At 45.9% G+C, this 23,870-nt stretch overlaps 8 protein-coding genes across 8 annotated transcripts; 4 read left to right on the forward strand and 4 right to left on the reverse strand.

Annotated features, from left to right (window-relative positions):
* Positions 1–32: 32 nt before the first annotated feature.
* SERLADRAFT_473839 (uncharacterized protein) lies at positions 33–1,385 on the reverse strand (the record flags this gene model as incomplete). Its single annotated transcript, XM_007321188.1, has 5 exons — positions 33–356; positions 411–560; positions 613–828; positions 891–999; positions 1,067–1,385. The coding sequence occupies 5 exons, from the start codon at positions 1,351–1,353 to the stop codon at positions 273–275; spliced, it is 846 nt and encodes a 281-aa protein (XP_007321250.1).
* Positions 1,386–1,438: 53 nt separating this feature from the next.
* On the forward strand, positions 1,439–3,008 carry SERLADRAFT_473841 (uncharacterized protein; the record flags this gene model as incomplete). Its single annotated transcript, XM_007321189.1, has 3 exons — positions 1,439–1,773; positions 1,830–2,028; positions 2,083–3,008. The coding sequence occupies 3 exons, from the start codon at positions 1,453–1,455 to the stop codon at positions 2,739–2,741; spliced, it is 1,179 nt and encodes a 392-aa protein (XP_007321251.1).
* Positions 3,009–4,833: 1,825 nt separating this feature from the next.
* On the forward strand, positions 4,834–5,690 carry SERLADRAFT_396290 (uncharacterized protein; the record flags this gene model as incomplete). The annotated part of the gene is made up of 5 exons (XM_007321190.1): positions 4,834–4,980; positions 5,044–5,100; positions 5,156–5,320; positions 5,381–5,437; positions 5,490–5,690. The coding sequence occupies 5 exons, from the start codon at positions 4,884–4,886 to the stop codon at positions 5,573–5,575; spliced, it is 462 nt and encodes a 153-aa protein (XP_007321252.1).
* A 115-nt stretch (positions 5,691–5,805) lies between these two features.
* Positions 5,806–6,825, reverse strand: SERLADRAFT_473849 (uncharacterized protein; the record flags this gene model as incomplete). The annotated part of the gene is made up of 3 exons (XM_007321191.1): positions 5,806–6,141; positions 6,206–6,303; positions 6,359–6,825. The coding sequence occupies 3 exons, from the start codon at positions 6,807–6,809 to the stop codon at positions 5,950–5,952; spliced, it is 741 nt and encodes a 246-aa protein (XP_007321253.1).
* A 157-nt stretch (positions 6,826–6,982) lies between these two features.
* On the reverse strand, positions 6,983–8,888 carry SERLADRAFT_440729 (uncharacterized protein; the record flags this gene model as incomplete). Its single annotated transcript, XM_007321192.1, has 6 exons — positions 6,983–7,252; positions 7,316–7,459; positions 7,511–7,755; positions 7,808–8,137; positions 8,193–8,264; positions 8,318–8,888. 6 exons carry the CDS (start codon positions 8,886–8,888, stop codon positions 6,983–6,985), a joined length of 1,632 nt encoding a protein of 543 aa, XP_007321254.1.
* Positions 8,889–10,423: 1,535 nt separating this feature from the next.
* SERLADRAFT_372111 (uncharacterized protein) lies at positions 10,424–17,280 on the forward strand (the record flags this gene model as incomplete). Its single annotated transcript, XM_007321193.1, has 20 exons — positions 10,424–10,717; positions 11,138–12,088; positions 12,150–12,476; positions 12,720–13,147; positions 13,201–13,317; positions 13,374–13,589; positions 13,651–13,794; positions 13,845–13,983; positions 14,041–14,209; positions 14,276–14,370; positions 14,424–14,495; positions 14,545–15,140; positions 15,191–15,295; positions 15,343–15,379; positions 15,432–15,636; positions 15,685–15,752; positions 15,944–16,126; positions 16,174–16,368; positions 16,466–16,852; positions 16,897–17,280. The coding sequence occupies 20 exons, from the start codon at positions 10,424–10,426 to the stop codon at positions 17,278–17,280; spliced, it is 5,112 nt and encodes a 1,703-aa protein (XP_007321255.1).
* Positions 17,281–17,437: 157 nt separating this feature from the next.
* SERLADRAFT_396305 (uncharacterized protein) lies at positions 17,438–17,724 on the reverse strand (the record flags this gene model as incomplete). Its single annotated transcript, XM_007321194.1, has 2 exons — positions 17,438–17,614; positions 17,668–17,724. The coding sequence occupies 2 exons, from the start codon at positions 17,722–17,724 to the stop codon at positions 17,438–17,440; spliced, it is 234 nt and encodes a 77-aa protein (XP_007321256.1).
* Positions 17,725–18,158: 434 nt separating this feature from the next.
* SERLADRAFT_451500 (uncharacterized protein) lies at positions 18,159–23,481 on the forward strand (the record flags this gene model as incomplete). Its single annotated transcript, XM_007321195.1, has 16 exons — positions 18,159–18,318; positions 18,372–18,769; positions 18,821–19,206; positions 19,259–19,376; positions 19,429–20,184; positions 20,209–20,279; positions 20,333–20,542; positions 20,596–20,728; positions 20,797–20,894; positions 20,947–21,369; positions 21,424–21,681; positions 21,733–22,061; positions 22,114–22,165; positions 22,220–22,406; positions 22,457–22,676; positions 22,733–23,481. 16 exons carry the CDS (start codon positions 18,159–18,161, stop codon positions 22,981–22,983), a joined length of 4,050 nt encoding a protein of 1,349 aa, XP_007321257.1.
* Positions 23,482–23,870: the final 389 nt, after the last annotated feature.

Consider the following 23,870-nt stretch of genomic DNA (forward strand, 5'->3'; position numbering starts at 1 on the left):
GAGCTAGTTATTTGTACATCTTTGGATCTGGTGGCAGATAATACAATTTCGTAAGGGGGCATAACATTATGATACAGTTCCTCTGACTCTGGCACGGATTTTATCTCTATGGTAAATACACGATGCAGGGTATTAAATCAGAGCAAACCAAGCTTTTCATAAATATGAACACAACCGAGGCATTGTGGCCATGGTTCTGTACTTTTCATGTCCGACGTTCCTTCGAATTCGGTTTCTAAGATAAAGCGCCCAAATACCAACAGCCACTTGGACTAGCTGGCCTTGCTGGTTTCAAGCAGTGACTGGGCGACTACAGCATGTATATCTGTACACCTTTCTTGACATAAATCTAGACACTAAACAGTCCAGTCAGAAATACTATATTTTCGTACTTGTTGTTGTGAAAATACTTGGGTAGCCTTCTCGACCGTCATTCGACCAGACTGCCAGACATTGGTGACAATTCCCAACGCAGGCATGCAAGCCAGAATTAACGTCCCTTCCGACTTTCGAGCTTCCTTCTCTGTTGGGTCTAACCAAATTTCGTCCCCTAAAGCAGCCTGCATTGGATATGGTTTTTAAGTACACTCCATAAATAGGCTATATGCTTACCGCTGAGCAAGACGCCACAAGGCCAAGCACCTCTATCCCAGCATCTGCTAATGCAGCACTTGCTGCTATTGTTCCGGATGAAATACAACCTTCAATACCATCATTCTCGATTATGGTGATAAATACGTCTATGGTAGATTTTGGCAACAGCTCCAGACGAACGGACGACAAAACCGCTTGATGGATAGACACCGCTAGAGACCTATCTTCAGCATCCTTGTCGAGGCAAGAGACAGGATAAGATATAGAATAGGCAGTATGCAAATATCAAGACGAACACGTAGTGGCGCCTTTCTACGAGCACAGGAGAACGGCGAGAACTTCACTTCGACATTCAGTCGACCATTCTCACTGAAGGTGGTCGTTTTGGATTGCCTTGGGCCATAACTAAGAAAGAAGGGCGCGCAGACGGACTAAATCATGCAGTGCGAGATGCATTGTAAAGATGACGAACACGGCGCAGGCTATTTTAGTTTTATCCGTTTCGATATAGGCAGAGCCATTGGCCTGATTTATTAGACCAGGCTGTAAGACTAGCGCAACGATGAAGCATATCAATGAACCTGAAAGCTGACAAGAAACCAAGGTATTCTCACAAATTGGCCGGATATCTTGCGGAGAACGTCCTTCACGGGGTTTTGCTATATTCCAGGACAAAGTATCCTCTTCCTCTTCCTCAAAAATGGGTGGATAGCTGTCTTCTGGACCATTGATACGTCGACGATCGTAGTTTTGGGCCATGAGCGCAAGAAATAACTTCCAAGGTCAGTCCAAGGTCGCGACTCCGAAATCAGTGCAGTCCTTGAAAATGAGCCAATTAATTACGTAATACGTTCAATCATGAAGTTATCCTTCTCCCTGACCAACAAGGCTAAGCCAGTAGGTGCCGCTCCTTCGCTAAAACGGCCAGCAGCACTATCATCTTTCGAAGAGGACGAACCTGTAGATGCAGCGCCCACTGCTTCAGATAACCGGGATACAGCGGTCAACAAGAAGCTGCTCGCACAGAATGTGGGGTCTTCAAAGGCTACGAAGAAACGGATGGACAACGAGATGAAGGTTGACGCAACTGTTTATGAGTATGATGAAGTATGGGATAAGATGCAGGAAGCAAAGCAAAAGCAAAAAGAGGCCAAGGAGGTAGATGCGAAAGCACGGAAGGTATGGTTTCTCTTTATTTCTGGTCACACTAATCTGACTGTTCATTGGACACAAAGCCCAAGTATATTCACGGTCTCCTTAACTCTGCTGCTACACGGAGACTCGACTATCTACGTGCGGAGGAAAAGATGATACAGAGAGAACGGGAGGCCGAAGGGGATGAATTTAACGACAAGGAGGCTTTCGTAACTCAGGCTTACAAAGATCAGATGGCAGAGGTGCGACGAGCTGAAGAGGAGGAAAAGAAAAGAGATGGTGAGATACCACCATATCATATATTATTTTGCACGCTGACACTGCTTAATACAGAACTAGAGAGAAAGAAGAAAGGTGACTCTTCCACGGGCATGGCGCATTTCTATCGTAAGCTGCTAGAAGAAACGGAGCAGAAACATGAAGAGACTGTAGCAGCAACATCGTCTCAAAGCAAACCAGTCAAGGGGCCACAAGGTCCTACTCCTAATTTAACTATCACAAAACCTCCGAACTTCACGACCAAATCCGACTTGGAACTAGCGCGATTAGCACGAGAACAAGGAAAGGACGTGGAACTGAACGATGACAACCAAATCGTCGATAAACGTGATTTGCTATCTGCAGGTTTGAATTTATCTGCTCCGAACACTCGGCGGCTGGGATTACAGAAAGCAACTGGGACAGCAAAAGATGGACAGACAGAGGAGGTTCAAGCACATCGTGCTGTTGGTACGGCGGCGAGTAGGAGAGAAATCAACGAGCGGCGGGCTAGGGATATTCGTCGACAGGTTGAAGAGGAAGAAGAAAGAATGGCGAAGCAGAGGGAACTTGAAAATCAAGAGGCTATACAACGGGTGGTGATGAAACGGAATACTCGGGATGATATAATGAGCGCCCACGAGCGATACCTAGAGAGAAAGCGTCGGAAGTTGGAGGAGGCTGCTGCAGCAAATGTTCCACCAGAACACTTTACACCAGAGGTAGCACAATAGTCGTCGTTGTAGGTGTGTGTACGGAACTTATGCAGAGCTAATTTAGTGTATCAAAGAGATAGGTCCATGATGTTTGTTCTTTGGACAGTGCATCATGACAGCGGTCATTTGAAGATGATTCTCCGAGTAGGTGTCACCACTGAGGGGTGCAATATGCTAGTCGATCCTTCGCTATTGTCGTTACTACACGTCGAAACGCTTGGAGAACAGTGGCTGTAGAAGGCCTTTTGTCAGGATTATCATTCAACATCGCTTTGGTAATATCTGCAAGTTCTGGGACACAGTAGCCAGTGAGCTGCAAAGTATCCGTTTTGTTATGGCAAATCTACAAAACAAACAGTCGAACATACTTTGCATGCACGAATAATGAGCACTCCCAATGCCCATACGTCAACTTTGTAGGGATCGCTTGAACAATTCCTTTCTAGTTCCGGTGGGATTTCTGTTCCTCTATAGTTTGCGTATATCCGGGGAGGCGAGATATCGTCATATCTGCGACTTATTTCATAATCAATACAAGCATAATGCCCTTTGTAGTCGGTAAGGAGATTGTGTAAGGAGATGTCCAGATGAGCAATCCTATACTTGTGCATGAACGTAATATGCTAATTGAAGGTTCAAAACGCGTTAGCACTCAATGACTATATATAGATTATTGAAGGGATTGTGGTATACTGACTTCAATGCACTGCGTCAAAGCATCAAGGAACTTGTCCAGACAGCACGGAGTTTCAGGAATGAAATTTGAAGACCATTCTTCCATCACGATAAACCCAACATCATCTTTTGGGACCTCTATCAAATCCAAGATTGCTAACAGTTATGTTAAAGATTAAGAAACAATAAAACTGAAAAGATGTATACCAACGTATGCAATGATTCATAGGGTCATGTCGTATTGGGGGATTAGAAAGAAAGCGGACGATGTCGAATTCTCTGCCACGCAGGTGAACGGCTTTGACCATTACCTTCCGTCCGGTGCAATAATGGGTACCTCTGAATAAGTTATCGCACTTGGTAATGTGGCGTTCAGGGGACGAATGGAAAACGTGCAAGAGAATACGCACTAGGCCTCTATCCTTGCACAAAGCACTGTCATCAGAAGACGAAGAGACACGTTTATAGCGTGAATAATAATCGTTATAATGTGTTTCAACTCCTTTGCCCGGGCATTGATGATATTCCTTGACATCGCGAATAGTTTCGAGGCCGAAACCTCTGCGATGTAACAGACAACGATACTTTTCCCAAGTAGGAGAAATACGAGAATTTATATCTTCTTCGTCGATAGAAGAATTCGAAGACGAGGTACTAGACGATAGGGATAAACTGTCCCAGTCGTTTGGAGACTGCATGGTGAAAAAGGCGGCCTGCGGTGATGAGATGGAGGTGTTGAAAGGTAAAACACCGGCATAAAAGGGAAGAAAAGACAATATCTTCGATCCCGGCGAGGGATTCTATTACTGGATGGGGTCCTTGAATACAAAACACGTATGCACGGGCACCACGGGAGACGCTGTGCCAAGAAGAACACCAAACCATCAAAGACATGATGACATGCCATTAGATGAGAGCTACGGTGTGACAGACGAGTGGACTAGGAGTATATTTGCCTTTCCAAGGAGTAGTCGGCGTTCCGGGGATCACACCACTGCGCGGAAGAAGCAAATTCAGGAGACATTCCTGTGAGACTTGAAGAAGTGCGAGTCCTTGAAAAAAGAATAGTCAAATTCAAGATTAATATTCTCAGGCTAATGCGAGCCTACCGGTATATAGCTTCTAGCAAGGCATTTTACTATCCTGACCGATAGGAGATAGTAGATACCAATGTCACGCATGTATCGGTAGTTTCTTCCAACTGCTTTCTATGGATAGTTCGTTCCACGTTCAAATTCTTCATCATTGCCCATGATGAAAATGTCACGGTGTCATTATGTAGCGATAATCGGCAACTTTGGAATGAGGTGAGCGAGGGAAACTTCGCCCTCCTTTGACCAAGAACTCAGGCGTGGAGGGAGGAAGCAAGCCGTTTAGGAAACTGTGGCTGTACCGCTGGCCTTTTGCTATTCATGTGCACCTGGGAACTTGGACCCTGAATAAAACACCACCGCTTTTAACGTATATCATACAGGACCGACGTCAATGGAAGAAGGTACGAAGGCAAAAAAGACCGTTTTCATCGGAGGTATTGGGGACGATGTGGACGAGAGCGTCATCTATGAGAGTTTCTCAACCTTTGGTACCAAAGACTCAGCTCCATAACACGTCCTTTGGGATGGCATACTCACGAATGTCATTTCAGGCGATATTCTTGAAGTACAGCTACCTTCGGCTGCTACAAATCCTTCCTTGCAAGCAGGTACGTGTTGGTTTTCGTCTATTTGTTTGCCCAGTTCAGCAACTTCTCATTTCAGAGGCGAAACATCGGGGGTTTGCATTTGTCACATATTCATCCCCAGCCGATGCCCAGGACGCTATTGACAACATGGATCTCAACGAGCTAAGAGGACGTGTACTCAAAGTCAACCTAGCAAGACCCATGAAGGGGCCTGTACAACCCGGTGGTGGCAGTAGAGCTAGTATGTTCCATATATATTGCGCTAGTATTCTTGTATCTGACATCATGCTAATCTTTTTAGTCTGGGAGTCCGAGGAGTGGCTTCAACAGTATGCGAAACCACTGGCCCAAAGTGGAGGTAAGCATTCCTATCTTTATATCTGGTTCATGTGCTGATTTTGCCGCTGCAGGTGCCCAAGGAAGGCCCGTTCCAGAAAACGGCTCGCAAAATCCCGATGACGATGCAGCAAATGATGATGCAGCTATGGAGGAGTAGACTAGAGTATGCAACTATGACAAGTCTAGTTGCAGGTAAAATCACGACATTAAAGTAATCTGTGCCAGTTAGGTCTGTATCATCTCATCCATTGATATGAATTCATACATTGTATTATCTCATGCAACTGAATCAGATTTAATTCGCTTCATATTTCGTGAATGTATGCACAGCAGCTGTCATGCTTGTTTGCCCCTAGTCGAACTCTCGAACTCCTCTATTCTATATTGTTAGTTGTTGGATTTTTACTCACATTTCTACGTCAACTAACACGCGATTCATGGCACAATCTGAAGCGCAGATGAAAAGTACACTGGAAAGATGTATGCGATGCGAGGGTACAAATGCAGAATATTAAATGAGAGGGATTAATGCTACAGCAGCTCTTTTGATTGATTGATATCTGATTCTTCGAATTGCGCGCGAGCGCGCTTGATATCTTCCTGCATAAACAACAACTCTTCCATTCGGGCCAATTTTTTAGCATCAGCGGGTCTTGATAATGCCCGGCGAAGATCCTCAATAGATAAACGCGTTTTCCTTTGTGGTCCACCGGCAGTTTGGCACTGCAACATGATAAGATTCCAGGCCAACTGACATACAACGGATAAATCCAAGTAAAATACGCACAACATCAGTTATAAACTCGACCAGAATCTCTTCCATCACATTAACCGTGTCACTGGCAGGATTTCTGTCGTCCCCAAAACCGTACATCAAGCTTTTAACTGAGGCACACAAAGGTGTCAGAAGAACCAGCCAGCCAAACCTGAATATACATACGTTCTTTTGAGAACAGCCCCCTAAAATTGGCTTGCTTACGTCCACGGCTAGTTGCACCCGCATTGCCAGCAGCCATGACACTTTCTCGCATATAGGAGGGGGTGTAAGAAGTGAATGTAGTAGTCCTCGGGGTGGCTACGGCGGGGGTCGACGCAGCGGTGACGGCATTGGTCGTTGCTGTCGTGGTTGTTGCAGTTGGGACTGCAGTTTGAATAGTAGGTCTAGGTGTATGGAGAGCCGCTTGAGGATGCTGAGGGATGTAGCTGTAAGGATAGGGCCAAGCACCATAACCCGTTACTCCTGTAGCATATGGGCTCGTCTGATAACCAGGATATGCCCCTGGCGTCTGTGGATGGCCATATGCGCCCGGTGTTCCTGGATGATATGCAGCATAAGGATAAGTTGTGGATGCAGGATGTTGACCAGCTTGTGGGTAATGCGAATAGGACATGCCCCGAGTGATGGTCAGAGCATAGACGCGTGAGAACAATTTGCATATTTCGCAACCCAGATTAAGCGCCCATGGGTACTTGCCCAGTATTGTATTGCGAATATTTACAGTAAACAAGACGTGTAGAAAAAAAATCGAGAGTTGATAGGATCATTATAGCTGACCATCGAAGATCAGTCAAAATCGTAATCATCCAGGTCGATACCGCCTTTCTTTGCAGCTGAATCCAGTTTCTGGGCACTTTCCATCATTTTGCGCATCATCTGCCATCCCATTTCTACGACCCCACGTTGATCCAACCAGTCCATAACAGCATCAGCATCCTTGAGGTTTTTAGGCGGCTGTTTACCTCCTGCGAAAGCTACTTTAACAAATGCCCTACTCCCTTCTCTCTGAGCTCGGACTTCGTCGATTTCTTGTAATAACAGTTTGTATAGCCGATACTGTAAGCAATAAATCAAACTCACACTCATGAAAGATAGAGGAGTGTTGAAGTCATTCCATACCTCCCAATGATTGAATTCATGAAAAACCCGTGTCCGGGCAGCGCAGAATCGACCCAGATGGAACATTTGCTTGTCCTCCTCCTCCTCGTTTGATTCCTCGTCATCGATAGAAGAATCACTGGAGCTACTATCCAGTTCCGTAGGCTAGGTGCGGATGGTTTGAAATAATGCCACACGGACTAAATAAATGAATACCTCGAAATCAAATTTATTGTAAGGTTTCCCGCTAACTCTTCCAAGAAGAGTAGAAACCCTACCGCCAAGATGGCAAGCGTCGCATCGAGGGATTGTGAACTCGAGCCGAGTAAGTTCAAACTCTGGATGTGTCTCTAATGGCTTCTTAAACCCAGGTCGCCAAACTGAGGAAGTAACTAGCGAATCTCTCAGACCAGACAGCTTTCGACGTGTCATTTGAAGAGGCACTGAGAAATATTCTTCAACTAAAGCACATATTAGCAAATTCGGAGAAGGGAAAGTGTATTTCGAACCCACCTTTAAGAATCTGTTCCATGTACGCCCGCCGCTCAAAACGTGGTCGTACAGCCATGTGTACGAAGAGCTGGCATATTATTTTAAAGTGATGAGCAAGGTCCTGGTGAGTGCTCATGCTAAATTCCGCAGGTAGTGCCGTCGCAGTGGTACCACCTTCATCTTCGACGATGAAATCGTCTTCTTTTTCTTCAGCCCCTTCATCTGACGAGAAGTTATGATCGCTGTCGAGGCCCGGCTTGGCACCTGGGAAAGGCTTAATACTGTCATGGCTTTCATCATCGTCGGAATTTGAGTCCGAAGACTCAGACATGGGCTGTCCTTGTTTCTTCCCTTCAGTAATGAAGCTAGGTTAGACAAGTATGAGATATAAAGCTGAGATACTAACTTTTGAGCCTCTCGAGGTTTTTTTGGAACGCTGACTTTTTATTCCGCTTACGAAAACGGCTTTGAATTATTTCTGTGAGGATATGACTATGCAGGTGTTGATCGTCAGTTGCATGAACAGCTTACTAGTTTCATCGACTTCGTCTAGTAAGTCATCATCACTATCTGGTGCTAACGGTCTTTGACCTTTGATTAATTTGCGCCGACGAGTTTGAGGCTGCAGTTTAGATCCATCCTCTTCGGAGTCATTGACCTGGCGCTGCTTTCCTTTGACTTTCCCCTTGGGTCCCATGTAGATATCATCTGAATCCTCCTCCAAGATTATAGGCTCTGAAGAAGAGCTATATTTATCTATGATACGTCGCTTCTTGATTATCCTTGTCGTTGGTTTACTTGGGCCGGGTGCTTCGTCTTCATCACTCGCTGGTGCGCTTCTGGACTCGAATCGTATAGCACCAACGTCACTGTCTGCATCACCCGATCCATCTTCCGAGCTACTATGGATAGATGGCTGTGGAACTCTCCTCCTTTTACGATTATTGTATGGGGTATCATATGTCGAGCCAGAGAAGGTCCGTGTCTGAGATTGCTTACTAGCCAGTACAGGAGATGATGGAGGCGAAGAGCTAAAAAAGCCTATCAAAGATTGTTGTTTGAGTTTTCTGGGAGATGGAGGTGGTTTGGGCTTTCGAGGCATTGCGATAGATGCCTGAGAGTAATGAGTGGGTATGTCCTGATAAATCAAGACGTCAACCGTGACTTGAACGCCACAAACGCGTTACGCGCGCGTGCGAATATACGATCGCAGTGTTGCCGTCTAAGCGCCCATGCATGGCCGACCTGGCCCGCTGTGACTAACTGTAACCACTCGGACTTGGAACCAAATGCTTTCTCGATTATTGCTCACCTGCAAAAAACCATTATAAGGGCGGAAATGGCTTCATCACCATCCCAAAAGTCTCCTCGAACTCCTTTGCTTCGAGTCGACACTGAATCCCACACCAGCTCACATATGTTTGGAGACAGCTATTTGGTACCGGATGTAACCTCTCCTCGTCATAGTAATGCTCAGCCTGTCACTCCAGCACCACGTTCTTCTCTCCAGATTCCTGTTTCACCTAATACAGACCCAACTTCTTCTCCTCACCTTGGAAATGTAGCATCATCGAATCATGCACGAAGCGATTCTCGGAAGTTGCTTGCACTCTTGTTAGATCAATTACAAAACAGACCCAGGCCCCCAACCGTGTTTGAGGCATTCAATATATACGATGTTAACGTGGAGGAAAAAGGGATGGGGCAAACACTTGGGGCATTGAGGGATGCGGTGAAACAGAGGGGCGCATCTCGCCAAAAATCTACGCAATCCATGCCTTCACATAAAGATGTCAATGCCGACGAAGGCGAAGTTGAGAATATTTTTTCTACCGACACTACAGTCGATTTGATGGTCAAGCTGAAAGAAGTGTTGCTTCTGTCTAGCAGTCAGGGCTGGCAGATTTTTGAAGAAAGGTACTTAGACACCGGTGACATACTATGCTCATCAAACTAATTATAAGGTATAGTGCCTCCGGATTAGACAGAGACGGTACTCATCGTCTAGCCCCACGTTCACCACTATCGACATTTCGTTTGCGTAGCAATAGCCTACAGTTCACGGGAAGGCGGTCTCGTTCACCTTCACCAACGCCTGAAGTACGCACTGGGGCTTCTGAGCTGTTTTCTCAGTGTCTACAAGTTCTTGCATCCGTGATATCAGAAGATTGCCGGTTTCAAGTTTCTTCTCCTAAGCCCTTTCGTCCTTCAAATACTCTGCAAGCACTTACTTTGGACATTGCACTATTTCTTATTCATGTCCTTCGAAATGATCCGAAGTCGGTTTCCAAAATTGGATTTGCCGTCATTCCAGCATTTGCAACTTTTCCCCCTGAGATGCAACCTCGTTTACTGGCTTTTTTCGAGGACGGCCTACTTAGAGGAGTTTTTGAAGACCTGAATCGCATGCAAGGCAATGATGAAATTTCAATCAGTGAAATTACAGGGCAACAAATGTCGAATCATGATAATATCCCTATGGTTTCGATTCAACTGGATGAATCTCCAAACGACCAGCTTACCGCATCAATAAATTCCAGCTGGATCCCTTGGACAACTCAAAGTTATCCTTGCAAACCGGATCTCAAATCCAGCAATGCTCCTCATCAACCTTTGCCTATTTATTATCTATCTTCTATGGCTGCTCCGCTATTGGCCGCTATACTGGAGAGTGTTGATATTGCGTCCTCATCTTTATCTACGATACACCGTACCTGTCGTTTGGTCAACCTGCTGGTGACGTCGAAGAGGGATGCTCACCTAGACGTGCTTGAAGTAGTTGCGTATCACACTGCCAAGACGAGACGCGCAGCTCTCAGTCTTCTTCATACTTTCTGGCCCAAGGCTCTTGGTCATCCTGTTGTCAGCAAGCCACTGCCTTTATTTAGTTACGCTCAAAAATTAATCGAGGGAGGCCATGTAGTGTCTAAGGTAAACAGAACGGTCGACCACCCTTTTGCTCATCAGTTCGTTGCATGGCGCTTTCAGCCTTCGTCACAATCATTGGCCTTGGGGGACCTGTCTTTCCAAGGATGCCATTCATGCTTAAAGCCAGTAGAAGGCTTTGGCCTTCTATGCCCCTTCTGCATGTGCATCGTACATTTCGATTGCTACGACTATCCCCAGGGCAGCTTTGTTTCCCAGTACACTATGATAGCGGATCCGAGCACACAGAAGGTCGCTGCTCATCGATTTTGCTATATCTATCCCTCAAGACGGGACTCTGAGATGTATGCGATTAGGAAGGAATATCATATTTTCAGGCTGGCGAATATCTTCACGCTCACCCCATGCTTCTTATGCCATGAACCGATTTGGGGATACCAAGCCTTTGTTTGCTCCATATGCAAGTGTTTTTCTCACAACTCGTGTTTGGATAAGGCCACTTCTCCAAATCTTCAGCGTTGCCGCCACGCAGATTTGGATTCAAGTTATATCACCGTTGATTTTTCGCTGGTGCGCCGTTCGTTTACTGACTACTACAGAGACATCTGCATGTCACCAGAAGAACTTATCAAACGAACGTATGAAGAAGTATCCGTGTTTTATACGGTTCTTTGGACTCAGCTTCAGTTATTCAACCATGGCGTGGCTCATGGCACGATTATAATCGAAAATAAAGGAAGCGATGATCATGAGGCGGTAGCATTCGAGCTGCAGTATTATGTTGAACTCTACGAGCCTCATCTCTTACCCGGAAAACTTCCAGTTTCCGCTATTCTAGGAGAATATTTTGAAGAAAACGCTACCGCTCCATCTTCCTACTTCCTGTTTGATTGGTCTAACCTGACATATATTGCTTCCATCATCAAGTCACCTTACGAACAGCACCAGCCCTCCTTCGATGCTTCTCACGACCTTTTGAATGTCGTACAAGCCGAAGGGCTTCAACAGGACGTACCTGATAATCCGCGACATCCGTTCGAGGTTGTTGCCCTTGGACATATGCGTGATTGCTTGGGCTACGAATTCAATCTATTTTCCGACACCGCCGCACGCCTTTGCCTTTCACACCTGCACAGTCTGGGTTTTTTTACTCGCTCAGATTCGAAGCCAATTTTGTTTCACGGTCCTGTAAAAGAAGACATTCAATGCGAATCTCCTCTCCCACTCGGCTTTGACTTGTCTACCGACGTGGAAACGCTCGTTTCTGCGATTGAAGCCTGCCTTTCTGATATAGACTTGTCCGTCAATGAGATGGGCCTATTGCTTCTTGTCCGCAAATTTTGGCCAAATGGCATGGCTTCCGAATATGCGTGGCGCAGACTAAGTCAAACGGTACTGTTGTGGATACTTCAGGAGGTAAGTGAATGCCTTGCATCGTAATGTACGTATAGCATAAACCAGATAGTGACTTGTGTAGGACGACAATATGGCCACTATAGTTCGTGACTATATATCGCAACATCGACCTCTTCCAGGTATCCGTTCTCCAGCTGAAACGCCTCCTTGGCCTGCTCCGAACTCTCAAAGAAGGGCACCTGCCACTTCTTTCAATAATGGTGGTGATTACGTTGCTTCAAGACAAGCCCTTTTGGGCAGGTATGTTGGTCAATGGTTATTGGCGCTTCACAACCAACGTATTGAGGACTATGCGAAAATCATATTCTGCGCAATCAAAGAAACTGCGAAGGGTTCCACGATTGGTACCGCTCTTTTACCGGGGGAATATTCAAGTCTTCGCGAGAAGGTTTGATATTTCTTGTTGAGACATCCTGTCTATGATGCTAAATACAGTGCCCAAAGGATACCTGGGCATCTGCAGACAAAATGCTTCGTTTTATTATCAAACTTTGTCAGAATTCAGTGGTGTTTGACGCTTTTGATGATTTATTTCTCGTGTGGCTGTCTGATCTTGAACATGACGTCCAAGCTCATGCGGTATGTTATCATTTCCCTCGTTGGGACTTGCCTAATGAAAGGACATTTCTAGTCACTCCCTTCTTTGCAACGGCTTTTTAATCGGGAAGCAGAAACGACGAGTCGTTTCAGTACCATTATCGATGCAACATTGACTTCTGCGGATACATCTAGTTTATATAGCATTGATCCGTGGCGTATAGTTCACAAAACAGCGCTCGAGAGCCGGGAAGGTTTCTCTCGTAGCCTGAACTGGCTTCGTTTATTTGCTAGGTCTGGCGTAGACATAACCGTCCCCACTTTTGTTGAGTTTGCATCTCGGGCAAGAGTGCATGCGTCTTCTCTCGCAGATTGTTCTATCCTGGTGGATGCCGCGTTCCTTTCAACCTGGCTACGATCAATGGGTCGCCAGGAGCTACAATCGATATTTTCTCCTCTTCATTCCTACCTGAGCCCTCCAATTATGCAGCAAATGAAGTCTGGAAACGCTGAACTCGCCCAGTAAGTCATAGATGACGGTGGTAAGCACAAATTGACAGTAAATTGATCCTCAGGGTGGACTTGCTTCGGAAATCTCTGGCTACTTGTCTTCTACTGTATGGATGCGAGCGGAGTTTTCTCCGATCCCTTGGTCTTGTCACAAAAGATGATATATCGTACCTTCCATCCAGGTCATTATATTCTTGGCTTTATAACGCATATATCATACTGAGCCGAAATATAATAGGAGAAAAACTAATACCCGTGCCTCTAAAGCATCAGATCCTATAATAGTCGACAGTGCGTTCATCAATATTTTGGGCGACTATGTTGCCACTGGTATAGACGAAGTTGCGGGTTTGGTTGCCAAGTTCTTGTATGCTTTCATATCACATGCGCCACTGGTGGAATCCTACGAAGTCGATAATTTTATACTTCGCAATGGCAGTGTCTTATGTTCGTGGTAGGGTGATTTCGCTCCTCGCTTTAGAAGGCGTTCCTCATTTTTTTGGCTTTTTGGTCAGCATTTGGCAATTTTATGATATCCAGAGTCATGAACTATCAAGCATCCGGATGGCCCTTCTACTACGCGTTTTGGTGGTTGATACACATCCTTTCCAAGCTATTCTGAATGAACATTTCCAGTCGGGCGGAAATTGGCGGTTGAGGTTGGTTTGTCACGTTTCTATGCTGTAAAGCTTCTGATCCACGGGTTTAGATTCCTGGCCCTTATGCGGATATTCCGCATTATCCTTGATGTGACTAGTCCTGCCTTTCACGTTGAGGGTAGGCAATGGAGGTCTAGCACACTGGAAATATATTACCATTATTTCAAAGCCGGATGGGCAGACGAACAGGTAATATCATTCTGCTGAAGGGAAACGACAGCTTGGTCTGAAATCAATATATATAAGGAAGAAATCAGGGTCGCAATTGATACGTGGTCTCAAACGCTACTCCCAGCGCACTTCGAAGCGATCTCCTATTGCTGGAACGAAGCCATTGGCATAGCGCCAATCTCGGAGCGCGTCAGACTAGTGTCGTTCCTCATACAGCTTCATCCACACTTTCCAAGTTGGAAAGGTATGTTGTAACTGCCTGACCATTATCTCCACTTTCTTCTCAGAGACTGATCTATCATCGCCATAGTCATATCGTGGGACGTCATTATCGAAACTCTTCTCGAGGATGAATACTTGCAGAAGAATGGTGATGACGAGGATGGGCCTGCTGCTGCACATCTAGTGTGTTCTCTTCCACTCTTTCAGCATCATTCACCTAATTTTGTCGCATACAGTCGATGTATGGCCTGTCCTCTGAAAAAGGCCATCAACTTTCAGATACAGATCCAGAGATATCGCAGCTTCGCGTAAGTCGAACATTGTTTTGCGCACTCTGACTCTACTGACTGACTCCAGGTATCTATTGTGCTATTAAGTTTAAAGATGTTAGCAAGTGGTATCGAGATAGATGTTTTCTCATTACTTAAACTCAAACTTCACTTGGTCAAGATCGTAGGGTTTGAGGACGTCGCTCTCGTACCAGCAACCAATGGGCGTACATTCCACATCCAATTCGGGGACCTCGAAGATATTCCTGAAGACGCATACCCTTGCATCGACGAATTTCCGGCAATCCTTGATGCTCGTCATGCCTTTGATTTACCACCATCTGCTATGGCCAGTCCATTTACAAGTGACGACAATCCTTCACCTGGACTTATTGGGACAGTTCTAGTAGATGTTGTGCTGGCTACATTTTGCTCTATCTCGGATCCCTTCCTGTTGCCAGTGCTTTCCATGAAGAACTTATTCGAGTCACTCATGATCATCATATACAAACATGATTTCGATAGCACGGCTCTGAAGCACCTGGATTTTATGTTACGCAAGGCCATGCGTAAAACGCTCGAATTCCTGCTGCTCGACCTAAGCTACGAAATGCGCCAACTTGCCTTGTCTATTGTCCAAGCATACACAAAGAGATTTTCATTCATATCTGGGAGCTTAGTCATGTGAGTAGAATCAAAATCACTCAGATGACAACTTTAATTGTACTACGCAGTGAGTCTGTAGAGAAGGCTGTTGCACTGGTTGTATCCTTAGACCACAACGGCGAAGACATGCTTGTCTCTCAAGCAAGGGCATACATTGAGAATACTCTCAACATGTGAGTTAACTATAGCACCAGGGAGCGACTCGGGCTAATATTTCTAGGCTAACATCCAGCGGCATCTTCTGCGGTTTATGCAAGGTAGGTTCCTGTTCCGGTGATAATTTTGATTATCGACGCTCACAAATGCTAGCGAAACCTCGAGCCAGAATTTTTCACAGTCCTCAAGCACATCGTCAGTGTGAATGCGAAGGCTAATTCGCAACCCTCCGAACGTCTGAGCGAGCGGTTGCTTCAGAGTGTATTGTCACAGCCGCTGGACGCCAACTGGAGCATTACACAGCTTGTGGTCGACAACGTTCATTCATATGTCAAACTTGTGCATCATGAAGATTATGGTGTGCAGCTGATAAGAGGTACGTTGATACGTTGAATCTATAGCCCAGGGGATTTATTAACATATCACTCAGATATCGGTGGTTGGTTGACCACAGTGGCGCGTCGCATGAGCTATGTTCAGGACGTCAACTGTGACCCCTTACTTTTAACGCTGTCAATCTTGCTCGGACACAACAAAGTACACAGCCGCGTAAGGGATATTCCGTACACTATGTATCTGTAAATGTTCATCCATATTTTTAGGAGCTGCTTTCCTACATGGTAACTATTTTACGAGTGGCGCTGTCTAGATCACATGTCAAAAAGGAAACGCTACTAAGCATTATGAATACCACGTCAGATCTCTATAGGGACCATCAGAGTCGATCCATAAATGCTGGAAACCAAGCGCAGGCTAATGAAGTCGCACTAGCTATGTTGGATGTTCTGGAAGACATCTTACGACTCAAGGCCAGGGTCTCGCCATCAACCCTCACTGCCATCGCCGAGGTATGACATTGCTCTCAAGGTTTCTGCACTATATTCATTTGCCGTAGACCATTCTCTCAACAGATGTTAACACTTACACAAGTGTCGATCAGTCTTTCTTTGCCGTGCTCCGCAATTTGGCAAGTTCTGGTCTCTACTTCCTACAAAACCACGTCTGGTCAAGTACGATTTGTGACGAAGAACTATCTGCTTCACTCGCTGTAGCAAAGATCATACTGCGCGCCGCAGATTTTAGTCCTACCGTAGTGCCTGAACTTATCAGTGATCATTTGGAGGTGCGAGTTTGATCTGCTCATGGTCCGTTTGGTAATAACTTCAGCCTAACCATCGCATTTACAGAAATTTTCACGCATAAATACAAGTATGCGGACATGGAACGTCTTGACTCTAGCCGCACTGTCGGATACATCAGGGCAGCACGGAACCATTCTCTTTCCACACTTTTCTGCCTTCACGCCTGCATATTATGCCTCCTTGGGCACTTATGTTCATGCTAGAGCCCTACCTCCAGAATCTGCTGTGGCCGATATTGATCACGCGTATCTTTCTATAAAACTGTGGCTTCTCCTTGCCCAAACCATGTCACTAAGTAACGATAAAGTGGATCCAGGGGCACTTTCTGTAGCTCAAGATGACCGCGCAGACCTTGCTATAAAAACAGTATGGAACGAGCTCTGGCCCCCATTCGAGAGCATAGTGGAGAGTTGCATACAGACAGAAAATTCGGTATGTCGCGATATAATACCTTTTGACGTTTTCTCGACCGACAGCTGACTACCGTGGATCAGCCCTTGGCGACCATTGTGTGCTCATCTGTAGCCAATCTATTTCTTTTGGTATACCAGTTGCGCTGCGGGATCTCGCTGGACGCATTATCCCAAGCTCCACTTTTGACACGTCTGCAAAGGCAGCATAGAAAAATATCCGCGATTAACAAGGTCAGTTTCATTCCTATGCCTTGCTTGCCATCTCTCATGCAATTACAGTTGTCTCGCGCCATGGGTGGAGAACCTCTCCCTGACATACAGCTTGATGTATTGTTAGATCAGGCCACGAAAGACCTCGCGAACGCAGAAAAACTGCGGATATTAGATCGAGAATCGCAGAGGCCGCCTCCAGACCGACAGCGTAGAGATGTACGTATTCCCACATAGTAGACGACTCAGGATTTCTGTGCCTCGTTCTCTGCACTCTTGGAAGGTTAATATCACGTAGAATATTGTAGAGTCTTTTCGTGGAGGTTTTGATTTTCCATTGAATGATGAGATGTACATGCACCTATAACACAAGACTAGACCACAAGTTCTTTGACTAGGCATTCCGTGACCTGGCTTTCTGAGCCTTTTTCCGGTTCTCTTTTATGACTGTCGACCCAACGAAAAACCCAATACCAGACAGTCCAAGAACCAGTATGAACGCTGGCAGACGAATGGCCCATTCGCGCGCCGGGAAGTAGTCATGAACAGGGCTCGTGGCGTCAAAGAATGGCTGCATATGTCTCAACGATCAAAGTACTAGTGACAGCTGCAAAAGAGACTCACGAGGATGATAGCCCAAGAGGTGTAGTAAACGAACACGAATGCAGCAACCAGCAGCATCAAGCTACCCAGTGCCTTGTCGCTTGCAGCCTGTTCAATGCCATTGGTCAATTTCCTTCAGGCCAATTCAGCACGAAATCGTACCATGAGTTCCAATTGTCTAGGGTTTGTACTGAGGTTTGGCGCTGCGTATTAGAACACGAATGTGTTAAATGTAGAAAGACCTGCGTTGGTATAAGTGAAAACACGGATGCTCCCAAAGCGTGAGCGTGATCGGGGTCGCTTAGCGGACGACTGGCGCGAAAAGGTAACTTAGGGTAACTTGGACTCGGACGCTGGATACCATCCACCATCCGCGCCGAGGTCAATATTAACAGCATTCGTCAAGGGCGGGGACATATCACACGGAGGCGATTGTCAAGATAAACTACATGACTTAGCCCTACCTGCACTGAACAATTCGCAACACCAATCACCAGCTTAGGGCACCCTCGATGGACTCGCTTGCATTTGCATCTCTCGCGCTGGTCCGCATACTACTTTTGCCAGTGGGTGGAATTTCTGGGCCCACCTTTGAGAAATATGCAGCAGAGATACGCAATTTCGACAATATCAGACTCGGGGATATACCTGCAGAAACTAAGGAGGACAGAGGTCTGTCATTGGTGTACATATGCGCAATTATCTCGCACTTACAATGACCACAGCTCGATTTATGCCCAACCCGCTATCCACTGGATATCTTCACCTCGCTTTCCCGTCACATCCTCCTCCTTTCACGCACTCTCCTCTATCTTTGTTCCGTCCATCACATTTTTCTCTAGGCGTCGTTGGAATAGCTGTATGTTCCCAAACAGAACCCTTGAACTCAATCCTTGAAAAGTTCGAGCATTCATTAGGAGAAATATCTTCCTCAGGTTCAACTTTTCCTCTAGCGAAGATATGTTTTGTGTTCGAAGATAGCGAAGAAACTGCAGGCTCAAACCTTGGGGAGAATATTCCAGGCCTTGTTGTCATTCCAAGTGTTATGGGAAACAAGAAGTTATACATCGGAACATTGCTTGCTGACTTGTGCTCTCAAATTTTGGGAGAGTTTAGTCGTATAGTAAGTTCGAACACTGGATGTCCTTCGGCTTACACTCAATTGAACACTCAGGTCAATACTTTAGAGAGTCCTCTTGGGAACGAGTACTTGAACTCTGCGCTATTCCCTACACTACCACCTTCTTCAGAGTTCCCGCTGCCATTAGAGCTCAATGGTAATCATGACGTTTTACCTCAGCTTACGTCGCACTTTAGTCAGCCAGACTTGACCTCTAGAGCGTCCTTGCAACCGAATTTTCTTGCAAAGCGTAATTCATCCATGGGCCCAGGAATAAATACAATTCCCAGTACCAGCACGAGCCGCCAATCTACACTCGGGGTCCCTCCTGCGAAGAAACGACAGAGTGCTATTGGCGCTTCTTCCTCGCATGGTAGACTTTACAAAGTCCTTGCTGATTTCTTCTTGTTATCAGGGAGAACTGAGGACGCCGCCTTGTGGTACGTTCAGTACTCATATCGCAGCCTGATTTCGACTAGTTTGCACCATCAGGTACACAGAAGCCATCGTGCTGCTCAAACCAGCTCAGGATGCCATCTGGCACGCATCTGCATTGGAAGGGATGGCGACTGTTACCATTTTGGATGCTTGGTCGACTGGACATGGACTTGTGAGCTACATTATCGTTTGCTCCCGATTATGACCTTGAATTTTTCTTCCAGCAAACCTCTTTCAGCACAACAAAAGAAGCTTGGAACGATACTTACGAAAAATTATCACAGGCAATATCACTGTATAACAAGGCCCCTACTCAGTCAGAAATTGGCCAAAACAATCCGTTTCTGGCCTATCTGTATGTTACAGCTGTTCTTCGACAAGCTTCTCTTCTTTTTTGCATTTGGTCAGCTAAAGGATGGGGTCCTCTCGCCTGGACATCCATGTTGCAGCCAGCAGCCAGCTCGTTTCTTCAATCAGTCATTGCAGATACCGCCTGGGCTAAATTGGAGCGACTGAGCACGATAACAGGCATATCTCGCTCGCAGATTTCCACAGTCCTGGCACAAGCTCATGGACCCTGGCTACTTCACCTTGGACCTCGCGAACGCTTGATCACGCTGCAGTCGATAGCTAGCACATATGCGTGCTTAGGTTATAAGCGCAAGGAAATTTATATCCTTCGAGAAGTTCTAGGTTGTATCATGGATCTTCTTGTCTGCGGTCGCGAAGAAAATGACGAATATCAAAGATCAAATATTGCCAACTCAGGATTGGGTATACGAGGTGTAGATCTCGGCGATCAAAGTCCGGAGACGCAGAAGGGCAATGTTAGCATCAAGATGAATGAGACTACGGATGGAAATGAGAGCATTCTTAGGCTTCTAACGCATATCTGTAGAGTTTTAGGCGTGGATTTCGAGGCAGTCAAACTAGTCAAACTGGATAAGAGTGGCTCTGCCGTAGCTGAGGACGACGACTCTGTCGAAAAAAGTTCTTTGGAGCAGGACTCTGCGAACCCTATCCTAGAAATGTTTGGTTGGTCCGAATTACAAATTGGCGTTATTCGTGAGCTATAGCAGTAGCAGAAGCACTCCCTGGTGAGTGATTTATAGTCACCCGGATGCGCAGTAATGTGATTGCAGACCTTCTAGACTATTTGGCCGTCGCTCGGATTGCTCTCTCTTCACTGAAGACGATGCATCCAGTATTGTCAATCGGTGACCAATATCATCTTTACCAGACAGCTACCAGAGCCCTTGCTACTGCGAGACGGCGAGGTAGCTCAGAAACTGTGGAATACTGGGCTGGGCGCCCTGTAATAAGCATCTCCGTGTCTCCGTATGGTTCAAGTCCCTTCTCGACGGTGGACCCGCTAAACCGTATCTTTGTAGCTTGCCTCTTTCCAGACGGCCAATAGAATCGCCCGTCTCTGCACTGGCGCCAAAACAACCTGCAATTGACCGCATTCTTGCCGGGGCTACAGATCCATTTCTATACAACCCAAGAAGAATGACATCAGCCATGGTCAGTGTTTCAATTTGCTATTGAACAGTGTTTAGGTGGGAATTCCGAAAACTCATTAAGACCAATAGGGTAAAAGCATGATTGTTCAAAATGAAGTCATCGAGGTGACCGTCACCTTGCAAAACCCCTTTATTTTCGAAATCGAGCTGCAGAGCTTGTCACTAAGGTCTGTAATTACCAGTACCGCATTGCCTTCCGGTCTGATGCATCTTCTACAGTACAAGAGGTGTACCATTCGAATCCCACTCTGTTACAGGAATCATCATCCCTTCCAATTCTTACCACCATGTTACGATAACGGGTACTGCATTAGAAGCAGGTGCTCTCATTGTCCGAGGATGCATTGTGCAAGCCCCTGATGGAGCTCCTCGCGAATTTTTATTGCCATTGTACTCGAGCGAAGAGGAGGATAAAATGGCACGCCAGAGCAGCGCTTTGAAGGGTGATCTGGATCGCGTCAAATACTCTGGGCTTGAATCTCGGCCATGGGAGAAGGAAGCAAAGCGACTCAGTGTCACTACTGCACCGTCGAAACGGACAGTGCGATTTTTAGAGTGTAAAGTTGTTCCAGAACAACCTCAACTTCGTATAAGGTGGACTTCTCTGACACATGGAGCTGTAATGTTGTACAACGGCGAAAGGTAGGTCGCCTTTCGTCCTTCTCGTACTGCATATCGAACTGGCAAATTTTAAAGGTCTACTATCCGTCTCACCCTCGAAAACGTATCATCCTTGCCTATTGACTTCCTGAGGTTGTCATTTGAAGACTCCACGATTGCTCTAGCTCAAGATGCTTTATCTGAAGGGGAAATGTCTGTGTTTGAAACGTACGAGACAGAGTACGAGCTCATTCACAGACAAGCATTTTCTGCGAATAGCAACAAGGATATAAGTACAATCAAACCAGGTCAAAAGGTCGTCCTTACTGTTACTTGCCTAGGGAAAGTCGGCTGGTGCGTATGCTTTTCAGCAGTATTTATGCTATGCTCAAGCAAATAACATAGCACGAGCGGTGCCATCCATATCTCATATTCATATGTGAATCGCCCACAATACGACCTTCAAACTCCTGGTGGAGTCATCCACACCCGCCTACTGACATACCCAGTTACCGTGACTGTGTATCATATGCTCGAATGTCATGACATGAACATCTTGCCTTTTGATAACACCTCAGCTTCAACACCGCGAGAAGATGAACAGGATGACTCGATACAAAGTTGCAAGTCACTTACAGAAGTACCGGACAAAGATGATTGGTGCCTGCTTTCCGTCGATGTGCGCAATACGTACGGTTTACCGTTTGAAGTGACTTTCGAGCGGGTTCAGGGTGGTTAGTGAACGCTTCATTACTCTATGCTATCTTATTAATTCTGTTGCCCCAGATGTACCACGTGCATCAGTCTCCTCAATAGTTCCTCCAGGCTCTATGACACGGTAAAATTCTCTTTCTTTGCCACCTAGTCACCCCATTGAACCTTTCTTTTTCAGAATTATGATCCCTATCAAGAAATTTAAGCTACCAGAAGCTGAATCATCAGCAGCTATACCTACACTATCCGAACGCCAGTTTGTCGTTGCGAAAACCAACTTGACTTCAGAAGAAGAGAGAACTCAACGTGAAATGTTTTGGTATCGTGAGGAGCTCCTAAAAGTTGTTCGTGGAAGATGGAAGGAAGTAAGTGATGGTTCAGTCCAGTTTACAGGCATTTTTCTCATATTCAATAGGCAAATGGGACACGTTCCGGCGAACTATCCTTACGACGACAACGCATGACTTTAACTATGTTGAAGACGTTACGAACGGAAACTGCACGAGTCAATTTATCCTTGGTTCAGTATGAAACTGACGACCTATTGCCACGCAAAATTGAATGCAAAGGAGGTGCTTACCTACCCAAGCCAGATGAAGTTATCTATCTTCGAATTGAAGTATCAAATTTAGCATGTTAGTGCTCACGCCTTACCGACCTGGATTGCGTTCTTATCTTTCCTTTTTTGTAGCTACCTCATTCACCATCACCATCAATCTCCACATGGATCCTCACGAGCACATCCTTTTTGAAGGCGTTCTCTGTGACATTCTCCTGGGAAAGATAGAAAGTGGAGAATGCAAGACGATGGAAATGCCCATATGCTTCCTGTGCCATGGCCGCTTTGAAATATGTGCAGAGGCACGTATATTAAGCGTAGCAGATGCGAGTGGTAGAGCTGGCGCTGGTCGCATTCGGGCTGTGGTCTCAGAGTCACCATGAGTGGCGTGCCAGAGACAATCTCACGAATCCTTCCCTTTTCATTAATGCATAATGCCTTTGCGGAATCACTGGTCTTGTTTAGAATTTACTGATCGATGTTATCATTCAAGTAAAGGATATCCTCGCAGTATACACAAATACCACTATACTGTATCCACAAGTAGTTTACACATCCACATAACGTAGTTCAATCGAAATCCGATTCATCTTGTGTAAAGGCTGCAGTATAAGCCAGGATAGTGCCATATACCAATCTACCAGACGAACATATGATCAATAAGTCATTTCAAGGGGACCACATGAGGGAACGTACGCTCCACCGACAATAGACATGGTGCATGCAGCCGGCCGTATGACTTCAGAGTGTGTCAGAACGATAGGAAGAGCAAAGCCGGTGACAACGACGGTGGATGTGATAAAGCGGCCAAGGTCGACTGCGCTTGACCCTTCATACGACGACGAGAAGTCGTCTCCACCGCAGTGAGCAAACAGCGCATTCGGTAGTGGTGCCAGCACAAAAGTCAGGGCTAAGTGAGATGTAAGACACGCGAAAGATAGGTTAGAGATAAGAAACGAACCAACAAGCAAAGGAAGCCAGTTCGCCCATAGTGCGCATGATAGGATTATTAAGAGGAAACCAACAGCAAGCACAAATGAAAGCAGGATTACGGCTGTATAGTTGTATGTTCAGTCAAAACGCATAGAACATGATGGAAACGTATGTGCTGACTTTTAAGCCCTGCTGGCATCGTGAAAAACGTCGAATAAAAGAGGTTGGGGGCGTCTTCACCGGTAGGGAGAAACAATATTACAGTGTTGGGTATCGCCAGGTTCCGAATCAACGACAACCCACGAGACACAGCTTGCATTACATAATCAGACCACTT

This window comes from Serpula lacrymans (genome assembly GCF_000218685.1).
Source record: "Serpula lacrymans var. lacrymans S7.9 unplaced genomic scaffold SERLAscaffold_11, whole genome shotgun sequence".
In the NCBI taxonomy this organism is placed as follows: domain Eukaryota; kingdom Fungi; phylum Basidiomycota; class Agaricomycetes; order Boletales; family Serpulaceae; genus Serpula; species Serpula lacrymans.